This window comes from Lampetra planeri, unplaced genomic scaffold (genome assembly GCF_965212315.1).
Source record: "Lampetra planeri unplaced genomic scaffold, kcLamPlan1.2.h2 scaffold_1685, whole genome shotgun sequence".
NCBI lineage: Eukaryota > Metazoa > Chordata > Hyperoartia > Petromyzontiformes > Petromyzontidae > Lampetra > Lampetra planeri.
In genome coordinates, this window is record NW_027614419.1 from 1 (window position 1) to 26,684 (window position 26,684).

At 41.3% G+C, this 26,684-nt stretch overlaps 1 protein-coding gene across 1 annotated transcript; it reads right to left on the bottom strand.

The window, feature by feature from the left end:
• Positions 1 to 2,844: 2,844 nt before the first annotated feature.
• On the bottom strand, positions 2,845 to 26,600 carry LOC144739746 (low-density lipoprotein receptor-related protein 1B-like; the record flags this gene model as incomplete). Its single annotated transcript, XM_078622648.1, is given in 26 exon segments — positions 2,845 to 2,868; positions 2,870 to 2,931; positions 3,010 to 3,193; positions 4,735 to 4,918; positions 5,872 to 5,998; positions 6,276 to 6,404; positions 7,076 to 7,195; positions 9,912 to 9,992; positions 9,995 to 10,033; positions 10,209 to 10,358; positions 10,545 to 10,658; positions 11,285 to 11,404; positions 11,545 to 11,673; positions 12,427 to 12,552; positions 14,249 to 14,441; positions 16,715 to 16,919; positions 17,804 to 17,993; positions 19,583 to 19,954; positions 20,071 to 20,195; positions 22,838 to 22,927; positions 23,089 to 23,238; positions 23,529 to 23,658; positions 23,922 to 24,056; positions 26,021 to 26,152; positions 26,244 to 26,365; positions 26,456 to 26,600. Coding segments are annotated over 26 exon segments (3,578 nt in total), but the record flags the coding sequence as incomplete, so codon positions are not given.
• Between the last annotated feature and the right edge of the window lie 84 nt (positions 26,601 to 26,684).

Consider the following 26,684-nt stretch of genomic DNA (forward strand, 5'->3'; position numbering starts at 1 on the left):
AACTAGCTTTGCCTGTTTCATATTGATTCAGTTAGTGTACTGACTTTCTGCATCATCTGAATCTGTCTCATTGCTGATTTACCGCATCGTATTTATATATTTGGCAATTTAAGAAATAATCTGTGAGACTTAAGTATATGTTTTGTCATTATTCCCCTATTTCCCTTTTGTTTTACTCAATTAAAAAAAGAACCAAAGTTTCAGACCTCGGGCAAATGCTCACAATGACAGTTGTGCAGACAAAATAGGATGATATGATAAGGCAGCCTCAGGGATCGTGGCATTAGAGATATTTAGACCTTGAGAGATAAGAGATCCAGGATATTTAGGAGGGTAGCCCATAGGTCTAATGCTTGCAGCTATAAAAAGCATTTGAAGAGCGAACTGGAGTGGTATCAAAGCTGTTTGTTCCTCCTCCGTCAGGCTCACAAGACCCCGCTGTCAGTCAAACAGAGCAGCTCAGCAAACAGGTGACCTCATCCTGCTGCCTCGCACTGTGGGTGCCAAGAAAAGTTGTCAGATAATCCGACAGGTGAAATGAGACGTCTTCGTCAAATCACCAACAGCATCACAGACAGGCACCAAAGTGTCCCACGGGAGCCCGTCCTCCTTTCCCCAAATGATTTATAGAGATGGAACTGACATGTCCCCTTTATGAGAGCTCCAGGATGTACAGATACCTTTTTCAGTTTCCCTGGCTACATCGTTAATATCACCAAAAAATAATACATACGAAAAGAGAAAATAAACACACAATGTTTTAACAGCAGTGTCAGTGTAGCATTTTTGGGCGTTCCACATTTCTCAATACTATGACAGTGGACTTTGGCCATTGGCCACAAACCTCATATACAATAATGATGCATGGTAAACTTCAATAAACTGAGGTGCATTCCGGCAAAACAGGGATTTCACATCATGAAAGGTGCTACTGAATATGTATAATGTGGTACTGTCGTATAAAAACACATAGCGTTATTGGTTTTCCAATTGTTTTTAAATAACACCCAGTGCAATTGGTAATAAAGTGAGCCGTGTTTGGGAGACAGTCTTACTCTCAAATTACAGATACGCCTGACTAACATTAATTAAATCAGGTGGGTTGACCGTCAATTTCCACTTCTCTGATCAAGTAGTTAGATCGGAAGTTACACACATAGAGAATCCGGCCTATTTTCAAATTAGCACACATATGGCAGACAACTATAGACAACTTTGGCTATACATTGATGTACTGATGATGAAACAGGAAAATAGGCATCTCAGTTGGTGGTTGTTCGCTTTATAGAGACACATTCTTGTAATTCCCACACTACCTCGTAGTCTTGCGTTACCCAACGACGTGTATACTTCGGAAACACTGAAGCATTGGAACTTGAGATGATGTTGTGCATGCAGCAGAGCCATTTAGTGAATCAGCTTGAGAGTCATTTTGGTTTGTGAAGCGGGTGGGTTTGAGAGTCAGTTTGTGAGTCATTTGGTTGTTAGACGGTCTGAGTCCGCTCCAGTGGAAAATAAATCGATCCTGACAGCAGAAGCAATAAGATAATAATTGTCTCACTTGAAATTTACACAACATCACGACCATATAATCTGAATGGTGTGGAATGCTGTAATAAATTGATTCAAGGTCAGTGAAGTATCCACCCCCACTTAGCAAAGCCACGTGCACAGTTCCCTTTCTAGTTTCCATTAATGTTAACACGCTGTGATTAAAGTGATTTGTGGCTGATGAGAACTCTGATACAGTCAGTCGAGTCCGTGGGGTCACCAGGTTAATATGACTCTAAGAGCAGCTGTTGGGTACCTGTGGGTTGATTTACAGTCAGTCCCAGCCAACCATTTGTGCTAATTGGCAGTTAGAGTCAAGCTAAAAAAAAGGCTGTGATGAGAATTAAAGGAAAAAAGGTTCTCAAAGGGATGATTTAATTTCCTGACATTCACAACATAAAATGTTTGTATTGTGTCAGCTGGAAATCGGTTTGATGTTGACCAATGTGTATAATCAGGTACACTGGAGAAATATGATTCTGTAGATATTCTTTTGATAAAAAGGCACTAATATGTAATACCATATATCTAACTGCACATTTGGATACTTGTTCTTAATTATTTTATATTTTTTGTGAATATGTGTGAGTGTGTGCTTTAGTTTTACTTCATATTTCCAAGTTATACTTTTTTTTTACCTCTTTTAAAGCATTACCCCAGGCTGTCTGTTGCATCCAATCATGGCTTCTATTTACTGTTGTTAATGGGATGTACGATGATTGTGTTTTGTGAAAAAACTTCAGGCCTATTCATACTCCGTGAGAAGCAAGAACAAGCCCAAAGTTTGTTTTCTTCAGGACATTTCATACTCCACGAGAACTGACGAACTTCTGAGAGTCCTCATAGGCCCCGCCCACTGCTGACACATCACCAGCGCTAACTCTACGACCATTCTTGTTAGTCTGTGAAGTCCAACAGGTGGCACCACTGTGCGTTTCAGAGGTGACTCACAACAGCTCCAGCAGGAAATACGGGGCCATTCAGTCAGTTTCTACAGAGCAGATGCCACAAACTAGAAGTTACACACAATACGGACAGAGAATCCAGTGGCTTGAACATACTGAGGCAGACTCAATCCCTGCGAACGGAGCAAAGCCTTGAACGGTGTCTCTTCGTCAGAATTTCTAAGAACACAACAGTTCTCGGACACCCCACAGAAAAAATTTGTTTGCACTTCTCGCGGAGTGTGTCTTTAAGGGCAAATTAAGGACGTAAACATATTGTCTTAGACTACATTTACCAGTAGTCTAAGGCACCTGCCCTCTATTCGTAAACGAAGTAACTGTTACCTACCTGTTTCAAGATAGTATAATTTGAAACCATCCACACTGAGCTTTCGGATCTCGTGGTGGTCTGCCATGATGAGAAAAGGCTCCTCAGCTGAAAGAGGAACATCAACATCATTATAGGGCAGGAAATACCCACCAGTCAGAAAGTGGAGAAATCAACCTGGCTGACCTGACAACGCCTTGCATACATGAGGATTGCGCTCCAGAGCTTCGTACCCGTCAACACAAAGGCACTTGTAGGAGCCGTATGTGTTGATACAACGCTGGCTACAGGGAAGGCTGGTGGAGCATTCATCAATGTCTACGCATGTTTTCCCATCATCCTTCAGGTGGAAACCTGGCCAGCATTTACACTGAGGACAGAAACACAATGAAAGGCTCAACTGATTTCTCAACTCATTTCTGACAGTATTTCAAAATGTTATCATTCCACTTCCTACAAGCATGTGATGGCAGCTGAGCTTGAATTTTTGTGGAATGTCTGATCTGGTGTGTGCTTGTTAAAAAGTTACATAGTTATTTTGGGTTGTTTTTCATTGACAAACCACCCTTCATGGTTTTATTAACGTTGATTTGTCGACCAAAAACCCAGACCCACTTTACTTTGACTCCTATTACTATGACTACTGTGACTGCATCCCCAGTGGTAAAAACAGACAAACAGAGCTGACAGCTGGATTCACAGCCAAACCCTTCTTTTCCAATGTTTTAACCTTGAAGGCTCTTCTGATCTTCCAGTTTCGACCACAAACACCTGCACTGATGGGCTCTCTGTCCTGCTCTCAGCCTGCCACAACAGGGAAAAGGGCTCTTCTCTACCTTCTTTCTATACCCAGACACTTTTCTGCGACTATGAATACAATCTCTTTAGAGAAGAAGGGGAGGTATAAAATCCAGATATAAAGGCATAAACTGACACAGTCTGACAACAGTGATGGCCAACAGTCCAGCGGATGTGGCCTTGACCTGGATTCAACCCATAACATCACACGCTGCCATCGCCAGGCACAGCCAGGGAGCGCAGACAGTTGCTGGCACAGAATTACACTTATAGTATTCAAGGTTATTGACAAAGTTCAAGACTAAACATATGCATCCTCCATCACTATCTGCTTAATGATGTGCTTGATTCAATATCAGTCATGGCACTATTACAGCACTTTTTACTGCTGGAGCGGACGTGAGCCAGAAAATACAATGTGAAACCCTGCAGCACTATACTGTAACTGTAATAATAAGTCAAATCAGTATCAGTAGTAAATATTTCATTCTGGACATCTGAATATGATTTATGTTCACCAACAGGTAACCGTTTTAAGGCACGACGTGGGGGCGAAAAACACCTGATGCGATGTGCCTTAAAACCGATTAACACACACCTACGAGTTGATGAACCCGTTCGTGCCAACGACATTTGCCAAAGAAACAGAAATGAGTTCATTAATTTATGTTTTCATGTGTTATCGAGCTATTACTTGCGTCAGGTGGTTCTTCATCTGTATTGGGTCTTAAAACCGTTAAAGTCACACCCGCACGCAGTTTCCCATGTCAAAATTCTTGGCCTCTCCCAACAAGTGTAAAGAAGTAAAAGTAAAAAAAAATCATCCATTTTACTTCTTTTTCGTCAAATGTCCAGTTGTTTTTAACGCTGTCAGTGAATGCTACAGTTGACAGCTACTGACCCGTGTTCTGTTTAATGTTGTCAGTGTAACAGGCTGAACCAAGTATGGATATTAGAAATGTAAACATGACTATGTGTCTGTGTATTGCAGTTTTAACGCACAGCTGCAAGGAAAACAGTATTGACAATGACCATGGTATAAGGCCTGATAAGTGTGGTGAAGGGGTTAACTAAAGCCAGCATTTCATTCTAAAGGGAGAGTCTGTGTCTTACCTTGTAGCCCACAGGTAGATCCTGGCAGTCTTGTGTGCACCTGCTCACCCTGCGATTCAAGCATTCGTTCACGTTACAGTTCTTTTCATCAGACCGGTCTCCGCAATCATCTTTGCCATCGCAGAGATTCCCCTCAGATATACAGCGTCCATTAGAGCACATGAAGAAGGAGCCGTTGCACAAGCTTCCTGAAAAGAACAAGACATGACTGTCACTAGCACAATGCCCTCTAATTTCTCAACAAAGTCAGGGACCGTTTGCCCTGACAAAAGGACCTTGACAGTTTAATTCCTTTCAGAAGCGCTCTCCTGGTTGTAGCGCCTTTTGTTTCCACCATATGTCCCCACCATGAATGGGAACAGTGATGAAAAGCTTCCAGCTGAGAGTCAAACAGCAGTCTTACCGGCAGCCAGGCATTTTAAGTTCAGAGGCAGCTCGTCAGAGTGGGTCGGGACAGTCTGCATGGCCATCACACTCCCACTGTGCGCTGAGGAGACAGCGGCCGTCCCCGCAGCGGAATTCCTCTGATCCACATGAGCGGTAGACTGACAACAGAGGTTTACAAAGTTAGAGCAGCTGAAGTTGTTGGTGACATTTTAACAGATGTATTTAATGTTTGATTGTCATGAACATTCTTCATAATCCCCCCCGACAGAGGTGTGACAGCTGTGTTGGCGTCTCACAGTTATTTCACCATCAAGTCATAAGTGACGGTTGTGACACAGAATTTCCTTTCATTATAACCGAACATCACATCAACCCACAAGAAGAAAAAAAGCAAATTGAATTATGTTCAGTTTAATGAATCAATATTTCAGGTGAAAATGGAAAAAAGACACAGTAATTACACCTGCACATTTGGTGAATTTGCTTAATTTTCTCTTACATTCTGTTGGGTCTCTACCACAACTGCCTCCTGTTTTAAATAGATTTAATGATAGGCTCTGCTTTCATTTTATATCAAACTTTTATTCACCTCATCTTTTATGTGCCCAAAGCGGTCAAATATCTCATTATAGTCTAAATATGAATGAGTTTTATCGCCCTGTTTTCAGCTGCCATAAGTAGAGATTTAAATGAAAGGATATTTCTAAGCCGCAAATGAATAGTAAGCGTGAAAAAACAGCATAAATCTACTTGCCACATTCCACTGACTCATCAGACCCATCCCCGCAGTCATCGTCGTGGTCACAGACAAATCGCCGGGGGATGCAGGCTTTGTTGTGGCAGTGAAATGAGTTGTCATCACACGTGTTGTTGGGTGCTAGAAAAAGAGGAGAAGCACGTTGCTGAGCTGCCTTCAGAAGCGTACATATGTGAGTGGTATATAACATCACCACATGAAAAGTCCATTGGTCTTTCTGTGAAGGACCAATACCTGTTCTCATGAGCTACAAGTGTATGTGGGAGAAAATACAGTGACATCCTTTCTTCTCCACAAATCTCTACTGGCAAATGATGCGTAACTCTCCATTGCGCCGTTTTTTACAATGTTAAACAATGTGTAATCCCAGCAGCAGTAAGAAATTAAATATGTTTACCGCAGCCAGCTGCAGAAAGTTCATCGCTCCCATCAGGACAGTCTCTTTCACCATCACAGAGCCAGCGTTTGGGAACACAGGCGTACGACCCCGGGCAGCTGAACAGCCCCGGAGCACATGTCACTGAGCCTGGGAACAAAGTACGACACACAGTACTTTCAAAAGCCCAGACCAGTCACATGCACGACAAAGAACAATGAACTGAAGCTACTGTAGTTGTTATGGGATTGTATCATTTGTGAGTGTTTGGTGGTTTTCTGTAAGAAAAAACCATGCATCCGGCTGTAATATGTGACAGACTGCACAGGAAGTTGTTCGGGGTTCAGCATTGAAGAGGCACCACTTAACGTTCGTCCCTCTTATATCTTATGAACATTTCGGCTCAGTAAAAGAAGTTCAGAGAAAAAAAGGCAATTACAATGGTTCAAATAGACTTGCAGAACTAAAATACATAACTTGTTTATAAATGAAACCGGGCCTCGGAAACCTCAAGGCCATTTTTAAAATGTCGCTGGCACTACATTTACAATCCAATTATACAGCCAATGTTCACAGAAATTCCTGTCATTTTCTTGCAAGTAGATTTGTTTTGTAGTAATGTGAGTTTCATTACACACATATCTCGTTTGTTCGTTGAAATAGCTACGCCTCTTTCCCGAACTAAATCACTGCAAACGCCTCTGCAGTCTCATCACAGACCCTCATCACTTCTGCATATATTTGAAGCTCTGCTGGGGGAACACCAGGACCTGTCACATAATAGGTGACCTTTTACACAAAGCAGCAGATTTCGCACTAACCACAGATCTGCACGCTCTCATCAAGCCCGTCTTCGCAGTCGTTCTCGCCATCGCACAGCCATTGTTTGGCAATGCACTTATTTTTGGAGCAGGCAAACTGATTCCACAGGCATGACGAGTCTGCAGAAGACAAGAATGTTAGATTCATTACCTCACCAAAGTTAACAGGAAACAGCAAAGTAGAGCAGAGCCTACGGACACTAAAGCCTATTTGTCATGTTACTGGGTCCTTCTGGTGCAGAAGTGGATGTCTTGTCTGCGAAGTCACTGGTCAATACCAAACAGAACCAGCAGAACATAACTACTATATATGGAGTCTATGCATTGTATGCACTGTACCTTTGCCTTCTGGATAAAACTGATGTAATACTGCCCCCCCCCCCATGTATGGAACAGCATATAAACAGCTGAACAAAATAATAGTAATTATATATAATATAATTACTATAATTAATTATAATTATATAATAATAATAAACAGCTTCCACTTTTTTAATAGGAAACCATCAGTTGTGATGGGAAAGTGTCTGAGGACACTTGAAGAACCTCCTGCTGATGCCAGAGTCAAATGGGGGTATACATGTCATATGTGTGTGAGTGTGTCACTGCTCCCTCCCTCTCCCCAGGGAGTCGTTCTGTTGTGTCTGTCCCTCAGACATGGGGCCTGGTGACATCTGATTGAGCTTTGACGGGTATGATGTTGAGAGACAAAGGGGAGAAACATGCTGCAAGTCAGACAAAGTGTGAGGAATTACTGCTCCTGGTGGAGAGGCATGTGGATGGTAGTGGTCACACTGTCTTCATCACTGCCAGCTTTGTGTCCAGTGATATGATGATGTATGATGATCCACATCAAATGGCTAAATCTGGAAACCATGATTATTCACATTTTGTATGGGATAGTGAATTTGCACTTCAAATGCAGACGGCCGCTTCGAGTGTGTAACAAAATAGCAGGTCTGCAGCACATTAAATGTATCAAAGAGTCTTTCATGTCTCATTTTCAATAGTGTTTCACACAGCAGAGGGGCACATTATGCACAGTGAAATGACAAATGACTATTTCATCTAAGCAGATGTGGAATTAGAAATTTCTGAAATGTAGTGACATTTTCCTCAAAACCACTTTGCCTTCGCAATCAGATTATCAGCGGCAGAGCTTTTTATATGATAATTAACTCGGGCAATGGAATATTGTCTATTTGTCTTGAAAAGCTATTCAGAAGTTCTCTGAAAATTGTGGCATAATTCATGTGAGTTCTGATGGAGGCAGATTTGAAGCACTGACATTTCACACAGGCCTGCTCATATGAAGCTGTCCAAGTATCGAGCAACATATGCTGCTTATACTGAGAGACCCTGAGATCTGAACGTATTCATGGTATCCTCCAGGCCCGAGGAAAGTAAATCACACATAAGTCAGGCCTGCAGCTATGCTAGGAGCTGTTTTAAGGATGCACTTATACACAGCACGTCTTTGAGATGCTTGTTAACAGGCACAAAAGGCCGTTGCTAAACATCCAACGGATACTTGAAAGTCCTTCAAATATGTTTTCCTCGTCAGCAGCATGTACAAAGGATTGTAGGAATACACAGTTTACTGGTGTACCAATGCCGGTTGGTTCGTATTAGAGCAAAGTGCGAACACACATATCAATAGCCAAAGTGCAAAATCTGGAAGAGTGAGAAAACATGGCACTATTATTACTATTATGTAATAAATTTATGGTTGTCCATCTGAGAAATCACATTTGTTTAGTTTTACAATCAAATTCAGATGGCAACTCCTCAATCAGAGATTATGGCACAAATCCCTAAAAAATGTAAATGTAATAAAAATGGACCAGTTAATGGGAAAATGAGATCAGCTATTCATTACATTTAAAAACATCAGCCTCGGTTTAGCACTTGGTATTTACTCAGTCAATGACATGCAGTCATTTTTCTTTTTTTTTGGAACAGCATACTGACCACGCCTTCCCCAGAACCAGGCCACTAAGATGTCTGCTGAAGGAACACAGTGGAGAAGAATGGAAATGAATTCCTCAGTGGGCATGTGTGTCTAGATGAGGACGTGTTTGGTGTCAATAACAGCAAATGGAATGCAATGAAAAACTCCCGCTCCATGCCGTGCACACCAATGATGTCAACGCTGACTTCTTTATGAGGTATGCTTCACCTGAATGTACCGTGTAAATGGAGTAGCTACCTACATGAGGTCCGTGGCACTTTGAAATCTGGAGCTACGTGTGAATGCATAACAAGTCTTAATTACAGTTTCTCTGGAATTATTACAACATTATTCTGTTAACTCGTTCTTTGATGGGAAGTTCTGCATACATAAGCATGGCACAAAGAACAAGGGACTCTCTACCTGTGCTGAGTTTCATTTTACTGCATTTTAATGTGCCAGAATCTGTCGGCAGATATTTCAATGACAGATGCTCATTAATTCATAGTTCCATAGAAAGTGCTGTAAATGATGAAGTCACACAGAGAAAGTCATGTCAACTCTTGACAACCTTTCTCACTCTCTCAGTTCAGAGTCAGAATTTTGACTTAAAAAAAAACACCCACTTGAGAAATGTGAAACACACAGAAGGAGTGACAAGAAATTGCCTTTTGGCGTGGTAAACAATCATCTCTTTTCTTTATCGCTATCCTCCTTATACCGCACGTTGCACATTACAACAAACAGCTTCTTTATCATGGAAAATAAATAGTCTCCTGTCAGCAGATATTGTTATGTACTGCACACAAATGCCTCAGAGAACAAAACATAATTTCAGTTTATTGTGTCTGAGCTCCCGTGAGAAGCGGGATTTGTTTGGCTTACCACACTGGAATTCATCTGCTCCATCTTCGCAGTCCTTTTGGCCATCGCACAGCCACACACTGGAGATGCAGTTCCCACTTGACAAGCAAAGTGGCCTTCCTCACACTTCTGCCCATGGGAAACTGGGATGAACAACATACCCAACACAGTGCCCTGTGCATTAGTGATGATTGAGCTCATTATCTTTTCCTAATCTCTTATTCCACCATCATAATCATCTCTGAAAATGGGATTTAGTTTTAAATCTCTTAAACTGACTGGAGCTGGCACCTGTGTCGGCTTGCTGTGGAGACTTACCCTGGCAGTTGGTCTCATCAGCATAGTCTCCACAGTCATTGGCACCGTCACAGATCCACGAGGGATGAATGCAAAGGGAGGTGGAGTTACACCTGATGAACTCCTTTTCTTTCACACCCAGCTTGTAAAAGTAGGAGCAGTCTATAAGGTCTGAATACAAAACACAGGGCCACAATAATTGCCTGTCGAAGTGGCAGCGATGGTAGAGGTGAGGTATTCAGTTTGACCCAAGTGACAACAAGGATTTAACTTCCTGGGTCCAAGTGACAACACAGCTTTATTGCTGGACGTACGGCTTTGTGCTTTTAACCGCAAAGTACAGCTTTAAGGACTCACCGCAGTTTTTTTCGTCCGAGGCGTCTGCGCAGTCAATGACCTGGTTACACCAGGCAGAGCTGGGTACACAGCTCCCATCCTTACAGGATAACTCTGATGAGCCACATGTGGCATCTGGGGGAGAGAATTAGCATTTCAAAACGGAACAGAGACAGCACTCAGGTACGGCTCAAAACAACACTTCTCACCTCTTTCTGGGTTGGTGAAAATCAGGTCCTGACTGCAAACTTTGGCTAAGACTTATGAACAATATATGTTTCAGTGCTAAAATTAACTTTGTTAGTGGTGTCAGGGCAAATCATAACATTTCACTGTCTAATTAGTCTCATAGCTTTATCTGTGGATTTTTCCCCCTTTCATCGTGACATAAAGCATGAATGAAATGTTTGAATCTTATTAATTCTAATTTAAATGGTACATATCTGTGTTTTCGTCTGATGTGTCCATGAGTATGGTTATATTTCCTAAATATCTAAGGTTGCAGCAACAAGGTCAAAACTTGATGGATCAGTGAAGGGACACAGAGCCTCGTTCAGACTGGCTCTTAGATGCAGCTTTCTGGTGTGGGGTGTCTGCTGCGCCTTTGAAATTGTGCACTCTGTATAATCGTGGGGCTCATTAGCCAGCGAGGGCTTAGAGCATCACATGGCCCAGTGTTTTGTATTAATATACGCATTAGTGAGGCTGCATCCTGTCCTCAGAGGCAGGATGGTGTGAGAGATCAAACAGGCTCGACTTACTGCTACAGAAGGCTTCATCAGAGTTATCCCCGCAGTCATCTACTCCGTCACAGAAACAACTGTTGGCCACACATCGTTGGTTGTAGCAGGGCCTGAAACCCTTCCGGCAGCTCCTGTTGTCTAGACACACCAGTGAGCATGAATATATTAGTTACCATCTAACGCCGGCCACAAATACACATTATTCCAGCAGGAATACAAACTACTGAGGATAATTTTTCAGAAACTCTCGGCTGCAGACGTAAATCTTTGTTTCTTACCACAGTATTGCATCTTTTCATCTGATTTATCTTTACAGTGAGCGATTCCATCACAGGTAAGCTGGTAGCTAATGCACTCTCCGTTCCCACACTCAAATTCACTGTGGATGTTGCAGGAAGAATTTTCTGCTGTAAAAGAAGAGGGTCAGGAAGGATCGGATTGTGAAAAGCTGGCACAGTGGAGAGGCTTCATGCAAACACTGTTAACACATTGTTAACGTCAGTCAAACTGAGTCCATGTACCCTGATGGAGGCAAACTGGCAGAGGATTGTGGAAGTCAAGTCTCACGGCCAAAATAAATTCTTTCCAATACTTTCAAATACTTTCAATGTCACATTTCAGAACTCACTGGCTGAAAATGAAGTCACAAGAATGAATAGATCCACAGACGTTCCGCAGGGTTCTTTTATGATGTTTAATTCTATCATGGGTGGTACATGTGGTGGTAGCGTTGAAGTGTCTCCTTCTATCACACAGGTTCTGGGTCATTTGTCAAGCTTGTTGTCGCCAGTCTCCCCCTGTTTATGTTCTAAGTTCTAAGACCTAAGTTCTGTCAATAAATTGTGTTCCAACTGCAACCAACATAAAGCCGACTGCAATGGATTGCTTTGTTTTTTCCTCTAGTGATTTGGAGAACATACCATTTCAACTGCGTGCTGTGTGTGAGCTCCAAAACAGATCATTACTTTCCTGAGAAGGACTGACAATGACTTATGGAGACATGTAAAAAGACATCAAGGGCAAACGATGCATAAACTATGTCTGACTTCAAAATAACAAATCCATAAAGAATGTCATTATTCAAATGGCAAATCAATACACAGTGCTGTGAATGCGCTGAGGGACAGTGTTAGTGACATCTTTAATCACATTTGACTTACACACACATCTGTTGTCATCGAGGAGCACGCGCTCTCCACGACAAGTGCAATTTACCCGACCGTTTGGGGTGAGAAGGCAAAGGTCACCGCAGCCTCCGTTCATGTGTCGGCACGGAGACAGCTCACCTTCAAAACAAACACAACTTTGTCAGACAAACGAAGACCTCGGATTTGTAGCGATATTACCATTTCCAAAATGCTGCCGGGCAAAACATTTGTATTCTCTTCCTGTCTCCTGTCACGGGGAGATTTATGTGACTGGTGAATCTAAAGAGGAGCTAAAGCTGCCTCAATCTCCGGGGATGACAATAAATATGACCTTTATAGATAATTGTTGTGATACGGAGTTTGTTCAGGAAAATTCAGTTTAGATGCCAACATTTGACCTGATGTCTTATGGTAATGTTCAAACCGTTCTAGTAGATCTTAGTGTGATCTTACATTTTTCTTATGTCAGAAAGTGCAATAGTTCTATGTAACACAAACTGCAGGGAACTATCTGCACTGGCAGGTAGCAAATATATTACAATGCTGCATTTTTTGTCTTTCTCTGCCTGGGGTGTTATCGGAAAAAGCTTTGTTAAGCTTTGTGGAAATTACATATTGCACTAAAGCGGATGAGCAAACTGCGAACATAACCTGTGAAAGAAAATGTGGGAGGTGGGATGGTGCTGGAAAAGAAGCTTAGCAACAAGAGACAGAACATCAAGTGCAAGTGTTCACAGGAAGGTGTGTTGATTGAAAACTTGCCCCCCAGCAATGTTTTATTCATGTGGCAAGAAATTGCTCCTCTCTTCTTCAGCTAAAACCACTTTCATGATTATTTACAGTCAGGATATTTATGACAAAAATCGCAAAAAGAGACAGGTTAACAACGTAATGACCACAGAAGACAAACTGATGAAGAAATACATATTTATGCTGCATGTAGGAATATGATTATCAGAAAATAGAAAATCATTTTCCACCTGGAAACTAAACGTAACACAACACCCTGTGGCTCAGGAAGCAATCATAACTGGTTAGAGCCCCAGCTCCTCGAGAAACCAAACATGAGCAAGAAAGAAAAAGAATATGAACCTGCTCCACAACCCTCTCGACACTTTAGCTCTAGCGCCTTCTATGAACAGGTGTCTGAGTACTGTGAAGGTGTGATGCTAACGAGATGCACCGCTATAAGCTCTGGTTTCTCTATTGTCTTATTCAGTGCTTGAATTTGTTGGAGGTATTCGTCTCGTTCCAGTGGTTTGCTGGATTCCTTTTGGCCGCCTCTTTTACCACTGGTTGGTTGTAGTTGGTTTCCAGTGGGGTCAGTACGAATGCAACAATTCATTTCTTGGTTTCAGTTCATCCCTGCAGTTTGTGTAAGTGTGGGATTGTTTTACCTGCGTTTGAGAATTTGAAGGAATCAATGAAAATATATTACAAAATACTATTTATCTTTTTTATGTATAACATTATTTTTCAAAAGTGATGTATCTATTAAATCAGATTTCAAATAACGTCCATTAACCTTGGCAATTTAATGCACCACAAACAATATATCTCATGATATTTAATGCTCAGAACATTATTTCATACAGGCTGTGTATAAAGCTGCAGGTACAGTACATGTACACATGTATCATTTCCTCGCTGCCATAGTAGAAGTTAAAGGACATACAAATTCTATTATTTGGTCTATTGTCCTTAATTGCAATGAAATTACATTAAATGTTACAACGCCCCCCCCCCATGAACATGTATGAGCCACCCACACACACACCACACAGCATGACTTGCCCAATAAATTAAAACAATATCTCTGTGTTTGAATACTCACAGTTATTGGTATCCCTGGCAACAGCTATAATTCCCATCGGTTGATGGGGTATATCTGCTCGAAGTACTTTGACGTCACCACCCGTGTACTTATTTGATCGCAGCACAGACCTACGGGCCCAGTCGGACCAGTAGATGAAATCTGCATAAATGGCAAGTCCGTAGAAGTTTCCAGGGCCCGATTTGACAATGACCTAAATGTTTCAGAACAGAGAACAGATATTAAGACCCCTGTGTGTTTAATGGAGTCACTTTCCTCCCCTGGTGCAAATTCAATGAATGATTCTGTTTGCAGGCATTAATCACATCACCAGTATTTCCACGTCCACTCCCAAACGTCTGCTCACAACAAAGAAAACCTTTTAAAGACCCGAGACCGAAGACTTTGAGTGCAACTAATGTGGGAAATGAATGTTTCTTCAATTCCTTGTCCAGTACATCACCCACGTGTCTGCTTAACCCAGATGTTGGGGAGTAAATGGCACTGTCATTGGCAGGCAAGCAGAAATCCATCAGATCTCTCCTCGTGGGAGTCTCTGGGCTTGGAGTGTGTGCTTGTACGTGTGTGTTTGGTTGTGGGGACGGGGGTGTCAGCCTGCAGCGGCTCTGTGGTCTCAGCCATTAGTGAAACAGGCTTGTGAGCAGCATCATATTAGCCCTGTGCCATATTGGGATTAATAGGACAGGTGCTGATTAAAGATGCCCAGCGTGTGGAAGCAACAACTGGCCATGAGACGAGTGACAGGAATGGGTCTGAGGAGGGGAGGAGAAGATAAAACACCAGATGGGGTGACATATTGATGGAAATTAGATTTGGGAGACATTATATTTGTGTTTGATGACATGTTACATGCATTGTGTCATTGTCACTTCAATACTCAATATTGATTATCTTCTTCTGCCTCATGAGCAGATCATAGAGAACTTAAGTAAGCAGGACTAATCTCAGACATAAATCAGCTGATAGAGATCTTTTTTTTTCACTTCATGGTTAAACATCTTGAAAGCTTTCTGCAATGACCTGGGTCTGTGCTCTGCAAATGGCATGAAAGGAGTGAGTCATGCCACAGACATCCTCTTCTCTCCGTATGTCAACTGACAGCTGAGCCCTGGAGAACACTTCCCTGCCAGCTTGCTCTGCATTAGCAGAGCCATCACGTACACAGAGAAAAGGTGTGCTCGAAAAGGCCCTTTGTTCAATACAGACTGATACCTGACACATGTTGTTTCACCCAATAAGCAAATTAGTGTTGATTTACTCCAAGCACATCAGGTCATGTGAAATACAACAGCCAAACATAATAAAGAGGCAATCTGCTTCAACCTCTCAAATCTACGTCCAGCACTGAGGATAGAAGGAACAGTTTGTTTAAGTGCGAAACTTGACAATCATGTACTTCTGTTTAATTTACACATTTTAATTGGAAGGGATATTCTGCACCCAGAGCAGTCTCTTTGCAAAGCCTTCATTAGTGGGATTAGAATGCAGCAGGGGCTGGAGGGACCTGAAGGTAAAGACCTCCGAGCCTGGTGACCTAGCAAACATATGGGTAACTAATTGAGATCCTGTCAAGTAAAGACTGAAATCCATGGCAAAAAGGTCACCTTGTGTATAAATCCTTACACACACTGGTTACAGTAGACATATTTAATAGTATGCTTCCAATTTCTCAGTTTCATAACGTCAGCATGGAGTGACTTCTGAGGATGAAGCAAACCACCTCAACTGTGGAGGATAAGATACCAAACTGTAGAAAGAGCTTGATGAGACAGGAGAGAAAAAAAATTAAGGCAGAGCAATCTGACCTCCTCCCCACTCCCCTCCTCAACACTCGTACTACTAAATCTAACATGATTGTGGAAAAGGAACCTGTATCAATGATCACGAGCCAAGACTGCATTCATCTTTGCGTGTGTGTGTGTGTGTGTTACCATGGGGAAATGCGGGCATCCAGCTATACCAACTGTCTTGGAGTACTATAATCTGTCTTCCGGATTTTGCACTGCAGCAACACCACAACAATCACAAAACGTTGTTGTGTGAAAGAGGTTGAAATAATCAAAGGTGGCTGTTTTCCAATAGAAATACTGCTTGGAGTGATGTATAACGTATCAATGACCACTTCATTCATTCATTCATTCGTGTAACAAATGCTCATATATTACGGTTATAATGCTCAAATTCACGCATGTGGACAATTTACAGTCTCCAGTTTCCCTGACTGAACAGTTCACCTTGATGTGCCAGAAGCTCCATCTGCATTCTGCAGTAAAAGTGTCTGTATTAATGGATGTTTATCACTGCCAGCACTCATATTCCTTATTTGAGATCTTCTAATAATCTTTTGTACCTTACTTTAAAGCGTTGCTTCTCGTTTTTAGCTGAATGTCTGTGTGTTTATCTCAACAATAATAAATCCATACCAACAACCCCACCTTATTTTGGGGCGTGTCAGTTCATACTTACATATCTGCTGGATCCATCAAAATCACATCTTTCAATCTTGCCGAGGTTTCCATCTGAAAAGTAGAGTTTCTCTGCTTTGTGATCAATTGTTAGTCCATTGGGCGTCAGGATGTCAGAGCTGACGATGATCCTCATGTTCTTTCCTGTTAAGGTGGATCTCATGATGCTTGGCCTCTGCTCATTCCAGTTGGTCCAGAACATCAGACTACAATCAGAGTCGGGGAAAAGCAAGAATTAAATAATAATAAATAATTTACTCCAGCTCTATGTACAGTACTTCACCTCTGCAAATAAACCTCAGCAAGACGCGCAACATAAACTCTGACACACAGAGAAAAAAAACAAACTTTAATGAATAAGGAAATTGCTGATGCTTTAAGCAGTTGTGGCATGTTGTTTATTTTCATTTTTGCCCTGAGGAGGAGTTCATTCTGATGAAATATAGGTCAGCTACTATTAGATTAGAAGAAAAAAAAAAAAAAAAACATCAATTTTGGAAGCGAGATTGTCATTCTTCCTTTTTTTCCCAGTGATGTCTGAAAACTGTGTGATATTTTGTTTGTTTTACAAGATGTGTGACAGTTTGTATGTGGTGGGGAAAGACACACATTCTGAAACAGGGGCACAAAGTATCAAAAATCACAAATTAAAACTTCCACAGCAGGTGGGTCTGCACAGGACAAACCTCAGATGTCGCTGAAAACAGATCTTAACACTTACTGTAGCACACATTTTGCAGTGATGCAAAACACATCTTTTTGAGTACTTTTTCACTACATTTTTTAACATTTTAAACCATATTAGAGTAAAATGTTATAAGCTCATTTAAAGAGCAACATGAAGTATTTCTAAAGTTCATTTATTTCAAATAAAAGCTTACTAATTGATCAATATAATAATAATATATTTTTTAAAAAATACAGCAAAAGAGGGACGTTGATTAGTTGCCACCAATGTAAACAGAGCAGTTATGTTGAGAATATACTGCAGTGATCAAAGAGAAACTTTAAAATACAAAGCACACAATAGTTAGCTTTTTTATTTATGGAAATCAATGCACGTATGTATTTGTAAGGATCAACAACTCACTTTTGACACTCATCTAAGGCCAAGGCATGTGGGTGGTCCTCCTCTGAAAGAGTCACGATGGCGTCCCGACTGATGCCTCCAACATATTTCTGGTCGACAGTTTGTCTGGTGATGGTGGAGGTAGTGGAGCTGGTCCAGTACAACATGTCCCAGGCCCGGTGGTATGCCAGACCCTCAACAGAACCCACATCTAAAACACACAAACACAAAGTTACTGGGAGTCCACTCTTCTTCTTCTTTGTGAGTCCATTTATGTTCAACATGGTGTATTCTTTGTTCTTAATGGAATGTTGACCGAGTTTTCTTGTCTCACATTATGTGATCCTTGTCAAACAGAACTTACTTGGTAAAAACAAACCTCCCCACAGGTTCCACTTAAAGGATACATGGGAAATGTTTGGTGGCGTAAGTATGCATTAGTTTCATAGCTGCCATGTCATAACCAGCTGAGGAACAACTGCAGCGGTTCCTTAAAAAGGTTCCTTAAAAATAGGTAAAAGAGCCACTGGCTTCTGAAGAGACAGATGACAGAGTTTGTTAAGCAGCTACTGTATGTTATCGGCTTCTCAGGGCTCATCATGAGCCAGAACATGTGTGTGATTAATCCTCTAATCACTTGCACAGTTGTTGCAAAACACAGGACAGGATTATTTTTCATTTGACAGATACTGAAAAGCCCAAAGGAATACTCAATGCACACCTTTTTCGATGTTATGAATGTCAGTTAGATGAGAAAAAAACAACATTGTACATCGGTCAACTACATAAAATTAATATGAAATAAGTCCAATGTTTCAAGTCAAATTAAGCCCAAATCTGATAATCCATCTGTAAAACACCAAACCTGCCTTTAATTTAATTTAACAGTTCCTGCGGAATAGTTGACAGGGTGATGGATGAATGGTGGGACATGGTCTTTAATTTGTGAAAAATGAACAATTAGCATCTTTACTCGTAGGCCTCTGAGGAAAAGAGAAGATTCTTGTGTTTATATACAACATAGCTGACAATGAATCTATAGATAGATAGAGGGACATTTCTTCTCAGAATAGTTCTTATCTCGTCAGAAATAAATCATCAAGCAATTTCTGAACTGAACTGTCTCCTTCCCAGCAGCAGTTTGATTCGGCATTTTGCCTGTGTACACTTAGAATTCCCTACAGATGGTTCCTAATAACACTTGTCCAGTTGTAGAAGATAATAACTAAGTGGAGGGTGATCCAAGCACACTGGGGATGAGACACTCTCAATAATAGCTGATAATGGACATTTAATGGCAACATCCACACCAGCTGGAGCAGGAGATGGGTTTGGGGAGAGGGGCGGGAGGAGATCAGAAACACTCTGCCAGTTTCTGAGTGTGGGAGTGTAAGTGGGGGTTGGGAAGGTGCTGAGCTCTGCTCCCAGTGGAAGCTGGAGAGAATGGCAAAGGATGCTAGCCAAGCAGAACAGAGGCTTTTGCTCTTCATCTGACTCCAGTCATGCTCATCAAGGTAGAACTGACAGGGCTTCAGCGAAGGAAAATGGAGGGACTGAAAGCGTTCGAAACATCAGTATCATTTGATTCTTTTTCTTCAGCATTAAATGGTCTATTTATCAAGTATCTATCTATTACACATTATTAAACCATCCTGTATCGTACGAGAGATGTGGTCTTGAGTAACTAAAAGGGCAAAATCGCACATAGAATACAAATCACGACTCCATTCCGAATGTTATGGAATAAATGTGACTTCAGTTCTGTTTTTAACATCGTAAATTTACGAGAAACACACTTACTCTCTGCGATAACAGATCTTCCAGTCCAGTCATCGTTGATCATTTGAATATTTCCAAAGTGGACGTCACTGAAAAAGATGCGATTGGTCCGTGCAGTCCTCTGACTGTAGTCAAAAGCCAAAGCAACAGCGTTCTTGAAAAAAACAGGGTTTTCCAGTGGCTGCACAGGTGAGTTGAGATCATTCTCATCTGAAAGGTGGATGCTTTTCAGTGTGGTTCTCTCCGAGTAGAGGAGATACCCTTCATAGCGCTCACAAGCGAACCCGTCCTCTGCTAAGCGGCCGTGGGCGCAGGAGCAGGTCCGACGACCACTGCCAAGGTGAAAGCACAGCTGCAGACAGCCGCCGTTACTCCTGGCACAGGGGTTGGTGCCTGTGACATCACATATTCAAAGATTAGTGTGCTTCACTGCAGACTAGTCTGTGATACTAAGAGATCGCCAGATTTCTGCATTTCCAACACAGGAAAATATAAGATGAAACCTCAACCTTTCTCTCTGCCTCTGTTGAAGACTGTCAAATCCTTCAAATTGACCCCCAGGCCACTTCTCATGGTCACAGCCTCACTGGTGTCAGTTTTCAAGCCACGTCTGATTGAACCATTTGAGTAGGCCCTGGAGGAGACCAGAGGCAGAGGCAGGAGCAAAATAAGTACTTTTTGTGTGCATTCACTGATGCAGGAGAATGATGGCACTTCAGACAGAAAGTCAATCATAAAATGAAAAAAAAAATAATAATAAAAAGCAAACCTCCATTTGGACAAAAGGGGATACAAGTAGCAGGATGTTATCATGTTATGCTAACATATTTATGGTATGCTAACACTGTACTTGATGAGGGCCCTTGGTGCTCACATGATGTACACAATTGCTGTCCTTGGTTGCATACTTATGTAACTGGTGTATGAGTGAGCTTTCATCATACATACAATATAATGTAAGGCACAATGTAAGGTATTATGTAAGGTACAAATTACATTTTTGCAGGAAACTCATGTATGTATTGTCATTTATTTGTCTATTAGTAACTAAAATCTATTAGAAAAGAACTACTAATCTGAGGTTCTAAATATCTTGATAGTAATAATTCTAATTATGATATATTTTAACAGTGATGTGTATCTTTAGGAGGCAATCCAGAGCTGTGTGTGGATCCAGAAATTGTGAAACTGTTTCACTATTTGTAGAGTGTTAGAAAGAATGTTGTAGAATGTAAACTGGTAGACAGCAAGTTGTGCAAAAGTGCCATCAAGTAAAAACAGCAAACACATATAAATAATGCTACTCTAATGTAAAAGATCGTACTAGTACAGTAATGTTTTTATTGTTATGGAGAAAAATATCACAATTTACAGAGTCCTTTAATTTGTGTTAAGTGAGCATATGAACATGTGTTTGGTGAGTGTCACATGGAGATTGCAGTTGGTGAAAAATGTTTACTTCTAGTTGATCTAAAAGACGGACCTGAGCAATAAAAACAGAAGTGCTTCACAACAGCAGAAACTGAAATAATTGTATAGAAGCCAGAGAGGATATTTTTGATGGGACACTTCAACCATGTATGAACAGTGGGGAGACATCTGTCTGTGTGTGTGCGTGTGTGTGTGTGTGTGTGTGTGTGTGTGTGTGTGTGTGTGTGTGTGGTGTGTGTGTGTGTGTGTGTGTGTGTGTGTGTGTATGTGTGTGTGTGTGTGTGTGGTGTGTTGCTGCCTGCTGTCAGTGATGGAGATGCTCCATCTAATTGGCAGAACAATTTAAACAAACCGTTACATTTCAGTGTGAATTTCCTTGTGAATGTCCCAGTAAATAAAGTAAAAAGGAGCGTTGGTTCTTGTCCATCTGTGCTCCCCATCAGGCCCACCAGTCTCAAGTTATTCAGCAAGTTTATCCAGGTGCTTTTCCTCCACGACCTTGACTTGTTCTTTGACTCCAGCATGCACACTTTAGCTTGCAGGCTAATCACCCCTTCAGTGCTTGTTATTTGTAATTTGTCCTCACTCATTTCCTTCCTCACATGTTTTAGAGCCAACCCCTCCACCCAAAATCTGCTTTCATGGAGCTATACCCGTTCAGCCTTTGCCTCCCCCAAATCTGTTTTGCCACTGTCAACTTAATTGTACCTGTGATTGTTAGCTTTAGCCTGAATTGTTTTCAGCTCCGGCTGAAACCATTCCTCGAGTACCTCGATTACAGTTACTGTATCACTGAGGCAAGAAGGCATTGTGTCGAGGTGACGTTTGACTGCTGTTTAAACAAAGCACCATGATTTGCTCGTGTGGTGCCCCCACTGATAACTGCTGCATATACAGAAGGAAACGTCGACACCAAACGACAAGACGTCAACGAAGAAGAAGCAGCAGCGACACAAGACAAGTAGCTTACAACGTCAAGAGAGGAAGGAGGGAGGGGAGGGAAGAGAAGAGAAGAGAGAGAGAAGAGAGAAGAGAAAGAGAAGAGAAGAGAAGAGAAGAGAAGAGAAGAGAAGAGAGAGAAGAGAAGAGAATGGCCCGAACCTGACCAAAATGCTCATAAGTTTGGATCATTTCAAGCTGAAACTTTAGTACACTGCAATGCAGTATTAGCATAACACTGATTGGTAGAATATTGGCAAATATTGATTGTAAATATATGATATTTTAATATGATATTTGCAACTCGAATAACAAAAAACACATTGTGGATACACAAACAACCTAATGAACACGAGACATGGTGCTGCTTCCGAAATTATAAAATATTCAATTAACTAGCATGAATAAATGAATTGGCGTTTATTTATGCATTTTCATTACAGTATGTACTTATTTTTGAAGAAGGATGTTAATCAAAGAGAGAAGAAAGCTGATCAAAACGTATTTGCCTCATTGTGTGTTTTCTTATGGACTCACTCTTTCTCATTTGTCGGCAGTAATTAGCTGGTTTTTTTTTTAAACAACACTGACACATTCTGTCAGTGTAATCATATCAGCTTTCACAAGTTAATCCTGTAATTTATTGACTGGTAAAAAATGTCACGTGTCTGTCAGGTTTGTGTTTCTCTGCAACTTACTTGGGTTTGAATTAAGCGGCTTGTAAAAACAGTTGAAATCAAACGACTGCACTATTTCCTGAATTTCCAATTCATTTCATATTAAATCAACCGTGTATATCTTCTATATGTATCAGTCTCACATATGACCTTTGAACAAACAGGTTAACATCAGGATAGCTTTGCAGGCCTTGCAGACCAGTATATGCTTAAGCAAATAATAAATTACCTGTCAGACCAGTAGATGTATGGCCCAAACACAGCCACTGAGAACAGGTCGACGTTGGCCACCGACAGTATAATCTCCCTGCTCCTCACCCTGTCTCAAGGTTGATCCTCTCGATCTTATCTGTGCGGGCGTCCACACCAGTATAATGTATTTTCCTGGAAGGTAATTTGAGAATACATATTACACCTTACTAATAGAATTAGGTACAGTTACAGGTACTGTAGTCCAGTAACAGGGAGGTGGAGGATAGCGTGTCTGCATCGGGAATCTGTACCTCATAGTCTATGGAAATACCGTTGGGCCATATAATGCCTGAGTTGACCAAGGTCACCTGGTCTGAACCATCCAGACGGGAGCGGCCGATACATGGGTTCAGGCCCCACTCAGTCCAGAAGAGATACCTGACCAGCAAATTAAATGTATATCAATACTGTGACTCTTTTTTCTACATTTTAATTGACTAAAATTGGTCTTCACCTCCATCATTTAACCTTAACGGATTTGTCTCAATGTAAACGTGGAACATAAAGCTTAACATCAGCAAAAAATAACATTATGCATTGCATAAATTATAGATGTTTGGGTAAAAAAAAAAAAAAACATTTTTGGAGAATTTTTGGAGACTGTTGAAAGTAGATCCCGCTCTAATACATAAGGACTAGAAATCATGAAGAACAAAGCTGTGGCTTACCCCTTCTGTGGGTGAACGGCGATGCCCCTGGGCTGGTCAAGTCCTTCAGATATGACCACTGAGCGGTAGGCACCATTTAGACGGGAGATTTCTATTAAATTGAATCCATGGTCCGTCCAGTAGAGGTTTCCTGTGCAGAACCAGAATATAACATATACGTAAAATATAAACTGTGCTGCTTCTTAAATGCCACAAACCTAAAACACCATGAATGTACATCAGCACGACTATTGCACACATTTTTTTGCCCATTATTTGCTGCAATTCATATATAATATCAACTTACTATCAATAAAATAAGAAGGAATGCACATAAACTGAGAATACTGAGGCACAAAATACCAACGAAGTCTATCAAACAAAGATTTAAGTCCAGGGAGCCACGGTACCCACCAGCCATCCAGTCCACGGCGATGCCTTCAACCCGGCTGATGCCGGTTGTAATGATGTCTTCTCTCCAGGTCTGATCTCGTTTGGACCGGGAAATTCTGTTCAGGCCCATGTCTGTCCAGTACACTGTGTCATTTCCTGTAACATACAGTTAACGACCAGACGGAATGAGATGATTAATGTGGCTGGAACAACCATGTTTGTGCCCTCAGACAATGCGACTGATGAAACCACATTTCTATTGCAGCATGACCCATTTCACCAAGTGTGGAGCTACTCTGCTCCAGGTGATGAGGTCATTTCACAGACTAATTTATTTACGGTGAAGTACGGTTTTATGCTAAACCTTGACTTAGTAAAAGTTGAATGGACTTTTGCTCAGGTTCTGTGTGAATCCGAAATCTCAAGTGATTCATTACTGGTGCAATCTGAAAGTCCATGTCTGCTTGGATGTTATGAGGAAGCTATTTGCAATTCTTATACTTGCCATCACACTGTGAACATATATCTCACAAATGATGGAATATAGCTCCGGACTTGGATTGCTCCACCAGCCTGTCTGATGACATGTAAATGATATGTGAGAGCTATGAACTGCTGTTTTTGCGCCACATGCGCCAACGCCACTCTGCATGGTTCATGGAGACGGGCGAATAAGGTAGTGAAGCCTATTTGTTTTCATATCATATGTATTATTAGATATTTTTTTCATGCTGCTGGTATAGTTTTCTTTAGTTGTGTTTATTCTCCACACCATGAAGACCGCTCACCTACAGTACATGTTCACCTGTAGAATAAAGGAAAACACAGTGTGTTCTGTATTTTGGCAGGGACTATTTTTTGTTGACAATGACTAATAGGAGTATATAGGACATTTGTTCATACTTGAGGAATCGTAACTACTATGGCGGGATACAACCATGTACAACCATGGGCGGGATACGCACATACTGAGGACGATCAGGCTGAGGAAGGAACCTTATTGACAGTCAGGAAACTGAGTTCAGATGTGTGTCAGACTTGATGCACGCAGGTGATTGGAGGAGAACTGCTGCAGTTGAAGTGGATCCAATGGCGTCTGAAGGTAAATGCTGATGTAGTCTTGAAGTAATCATGAAGTAATGATGCTCCACGTCTGTCAAACAGCAGTTCTCTCTCTGACTTTCCTTGCATCTTACCCTGAAGAACTGGACAACCTTTTACACTGATCTCTGAGTCTCATTTTGTGTTTGCTTCACATTTACATCAATATATATATCTGGAAACTACTTGTAGCGGGTAGATGGGGGTTGTATGCAGTATGTGTCCTGCCTTTCCTACATTTATTTTTGAGGACGTTCATGGAGTAAGAATATCACATATATACATGAAATTACATAAAGGTGCAATTTTTATCTGGAGTTGGTTTTCTCTTCCTGGAAAGAAAATGCTGTTGTGTTATCATGTAGCAGTGGACTACCTACCGATGGTGTAATCATGGTATTTGTCAGTAAGACAGATGCACTGTTTGTACCACATACATTATTTACAGGGGGGGTGTAACAAACAATAGCCAAAGGTCTGATGCATTGCGATGCACACCACAGTGCCATCATTTAATCTTGGGAATTACTTTGTATTACAATTGTTTCTGAGGTTTCTGAGGAAATAGAATCATATATATATATATATATATTTTCATACTCAGGTTCAGTGGGGTTCTTAAAATTCCAGAAATAGCCTACAATATCACACACTGAAATATGTAGTGTATTGTACATAACTCCCATCCCAGCAATTTCCTAAAAATTGCAGCAAGAAAATGGATTCCTGTGTTGATTTAAAAGTGTGTTACTACTTAACAAATGTTCTCTAAGTAGTGACTGTCCATGCTGTTGTTGTTGTTGGCTTCAAACTGTTTTACATACAGGTTATATGTGCATAATTTTGAAGTGGACATTTAAACCACTTCTTGGTAAACTGCATAAATACCAATACCGAGAAAAAATGAAAGAAATGAGAGAAAAGACAAATATTATGTTATAATACAATAATACTAAAAGTGCAACATGGATGGCAATGTGCAATACACTATTCAACTAAGAGTCAGGTATCTAAGGTACCTGCGTGAAAGTCAACTCCGACAGCAAAGAGTGTTCCTGTGATGGGCATCAGGGCTTCGGTGTTGTCGTTTGGGTCCAGAGAAATTCCTCGGACTCCCTCATGGATGGAGTACATCAGAAATGAATCAACACCTAAAGAACAAATATGACACGTGCAGATGAACTTCAAATATGTATGCTGTACACGTGGCCATGGAGATGAGCAAGTATTTTGAGAATTTACCCTCGCAAGACATGCGGTCGCTCCGCAGATTGTAGCCGACGGTGCAGGAACAGCTGCGGGTGTTCTCGGAGGTGGGGAAGCAGAGCTGTGAGCACCCACCGTTGTTTATCTGGCACAGGTTTCTTCCTGAAAGTTTCACGACCAGCAAAGGAAGAAGGAAATGATGGGTATTCTGAGTTGAAAACACCTCATTTGTACGTGTTAGAGGGCACTTACCTTTTTGGCCGTCTCTGTCATATACCTTCATGTGCACCACTCCACTAGTCTTGTTTCTGAGGATCACCATGTTCCGTCCATCCCTCTTGGTAACTGTTCCCAGCTGTGCTGACTCCTCATCTGCCCACCACAGTTTTCCACCTGTAACCACAGATATTAAAAAAGTCCAGACTCTGTCATAGTTGTTCTTTTTACTGCTTGTAACACTGCAATATGGTCTATCTC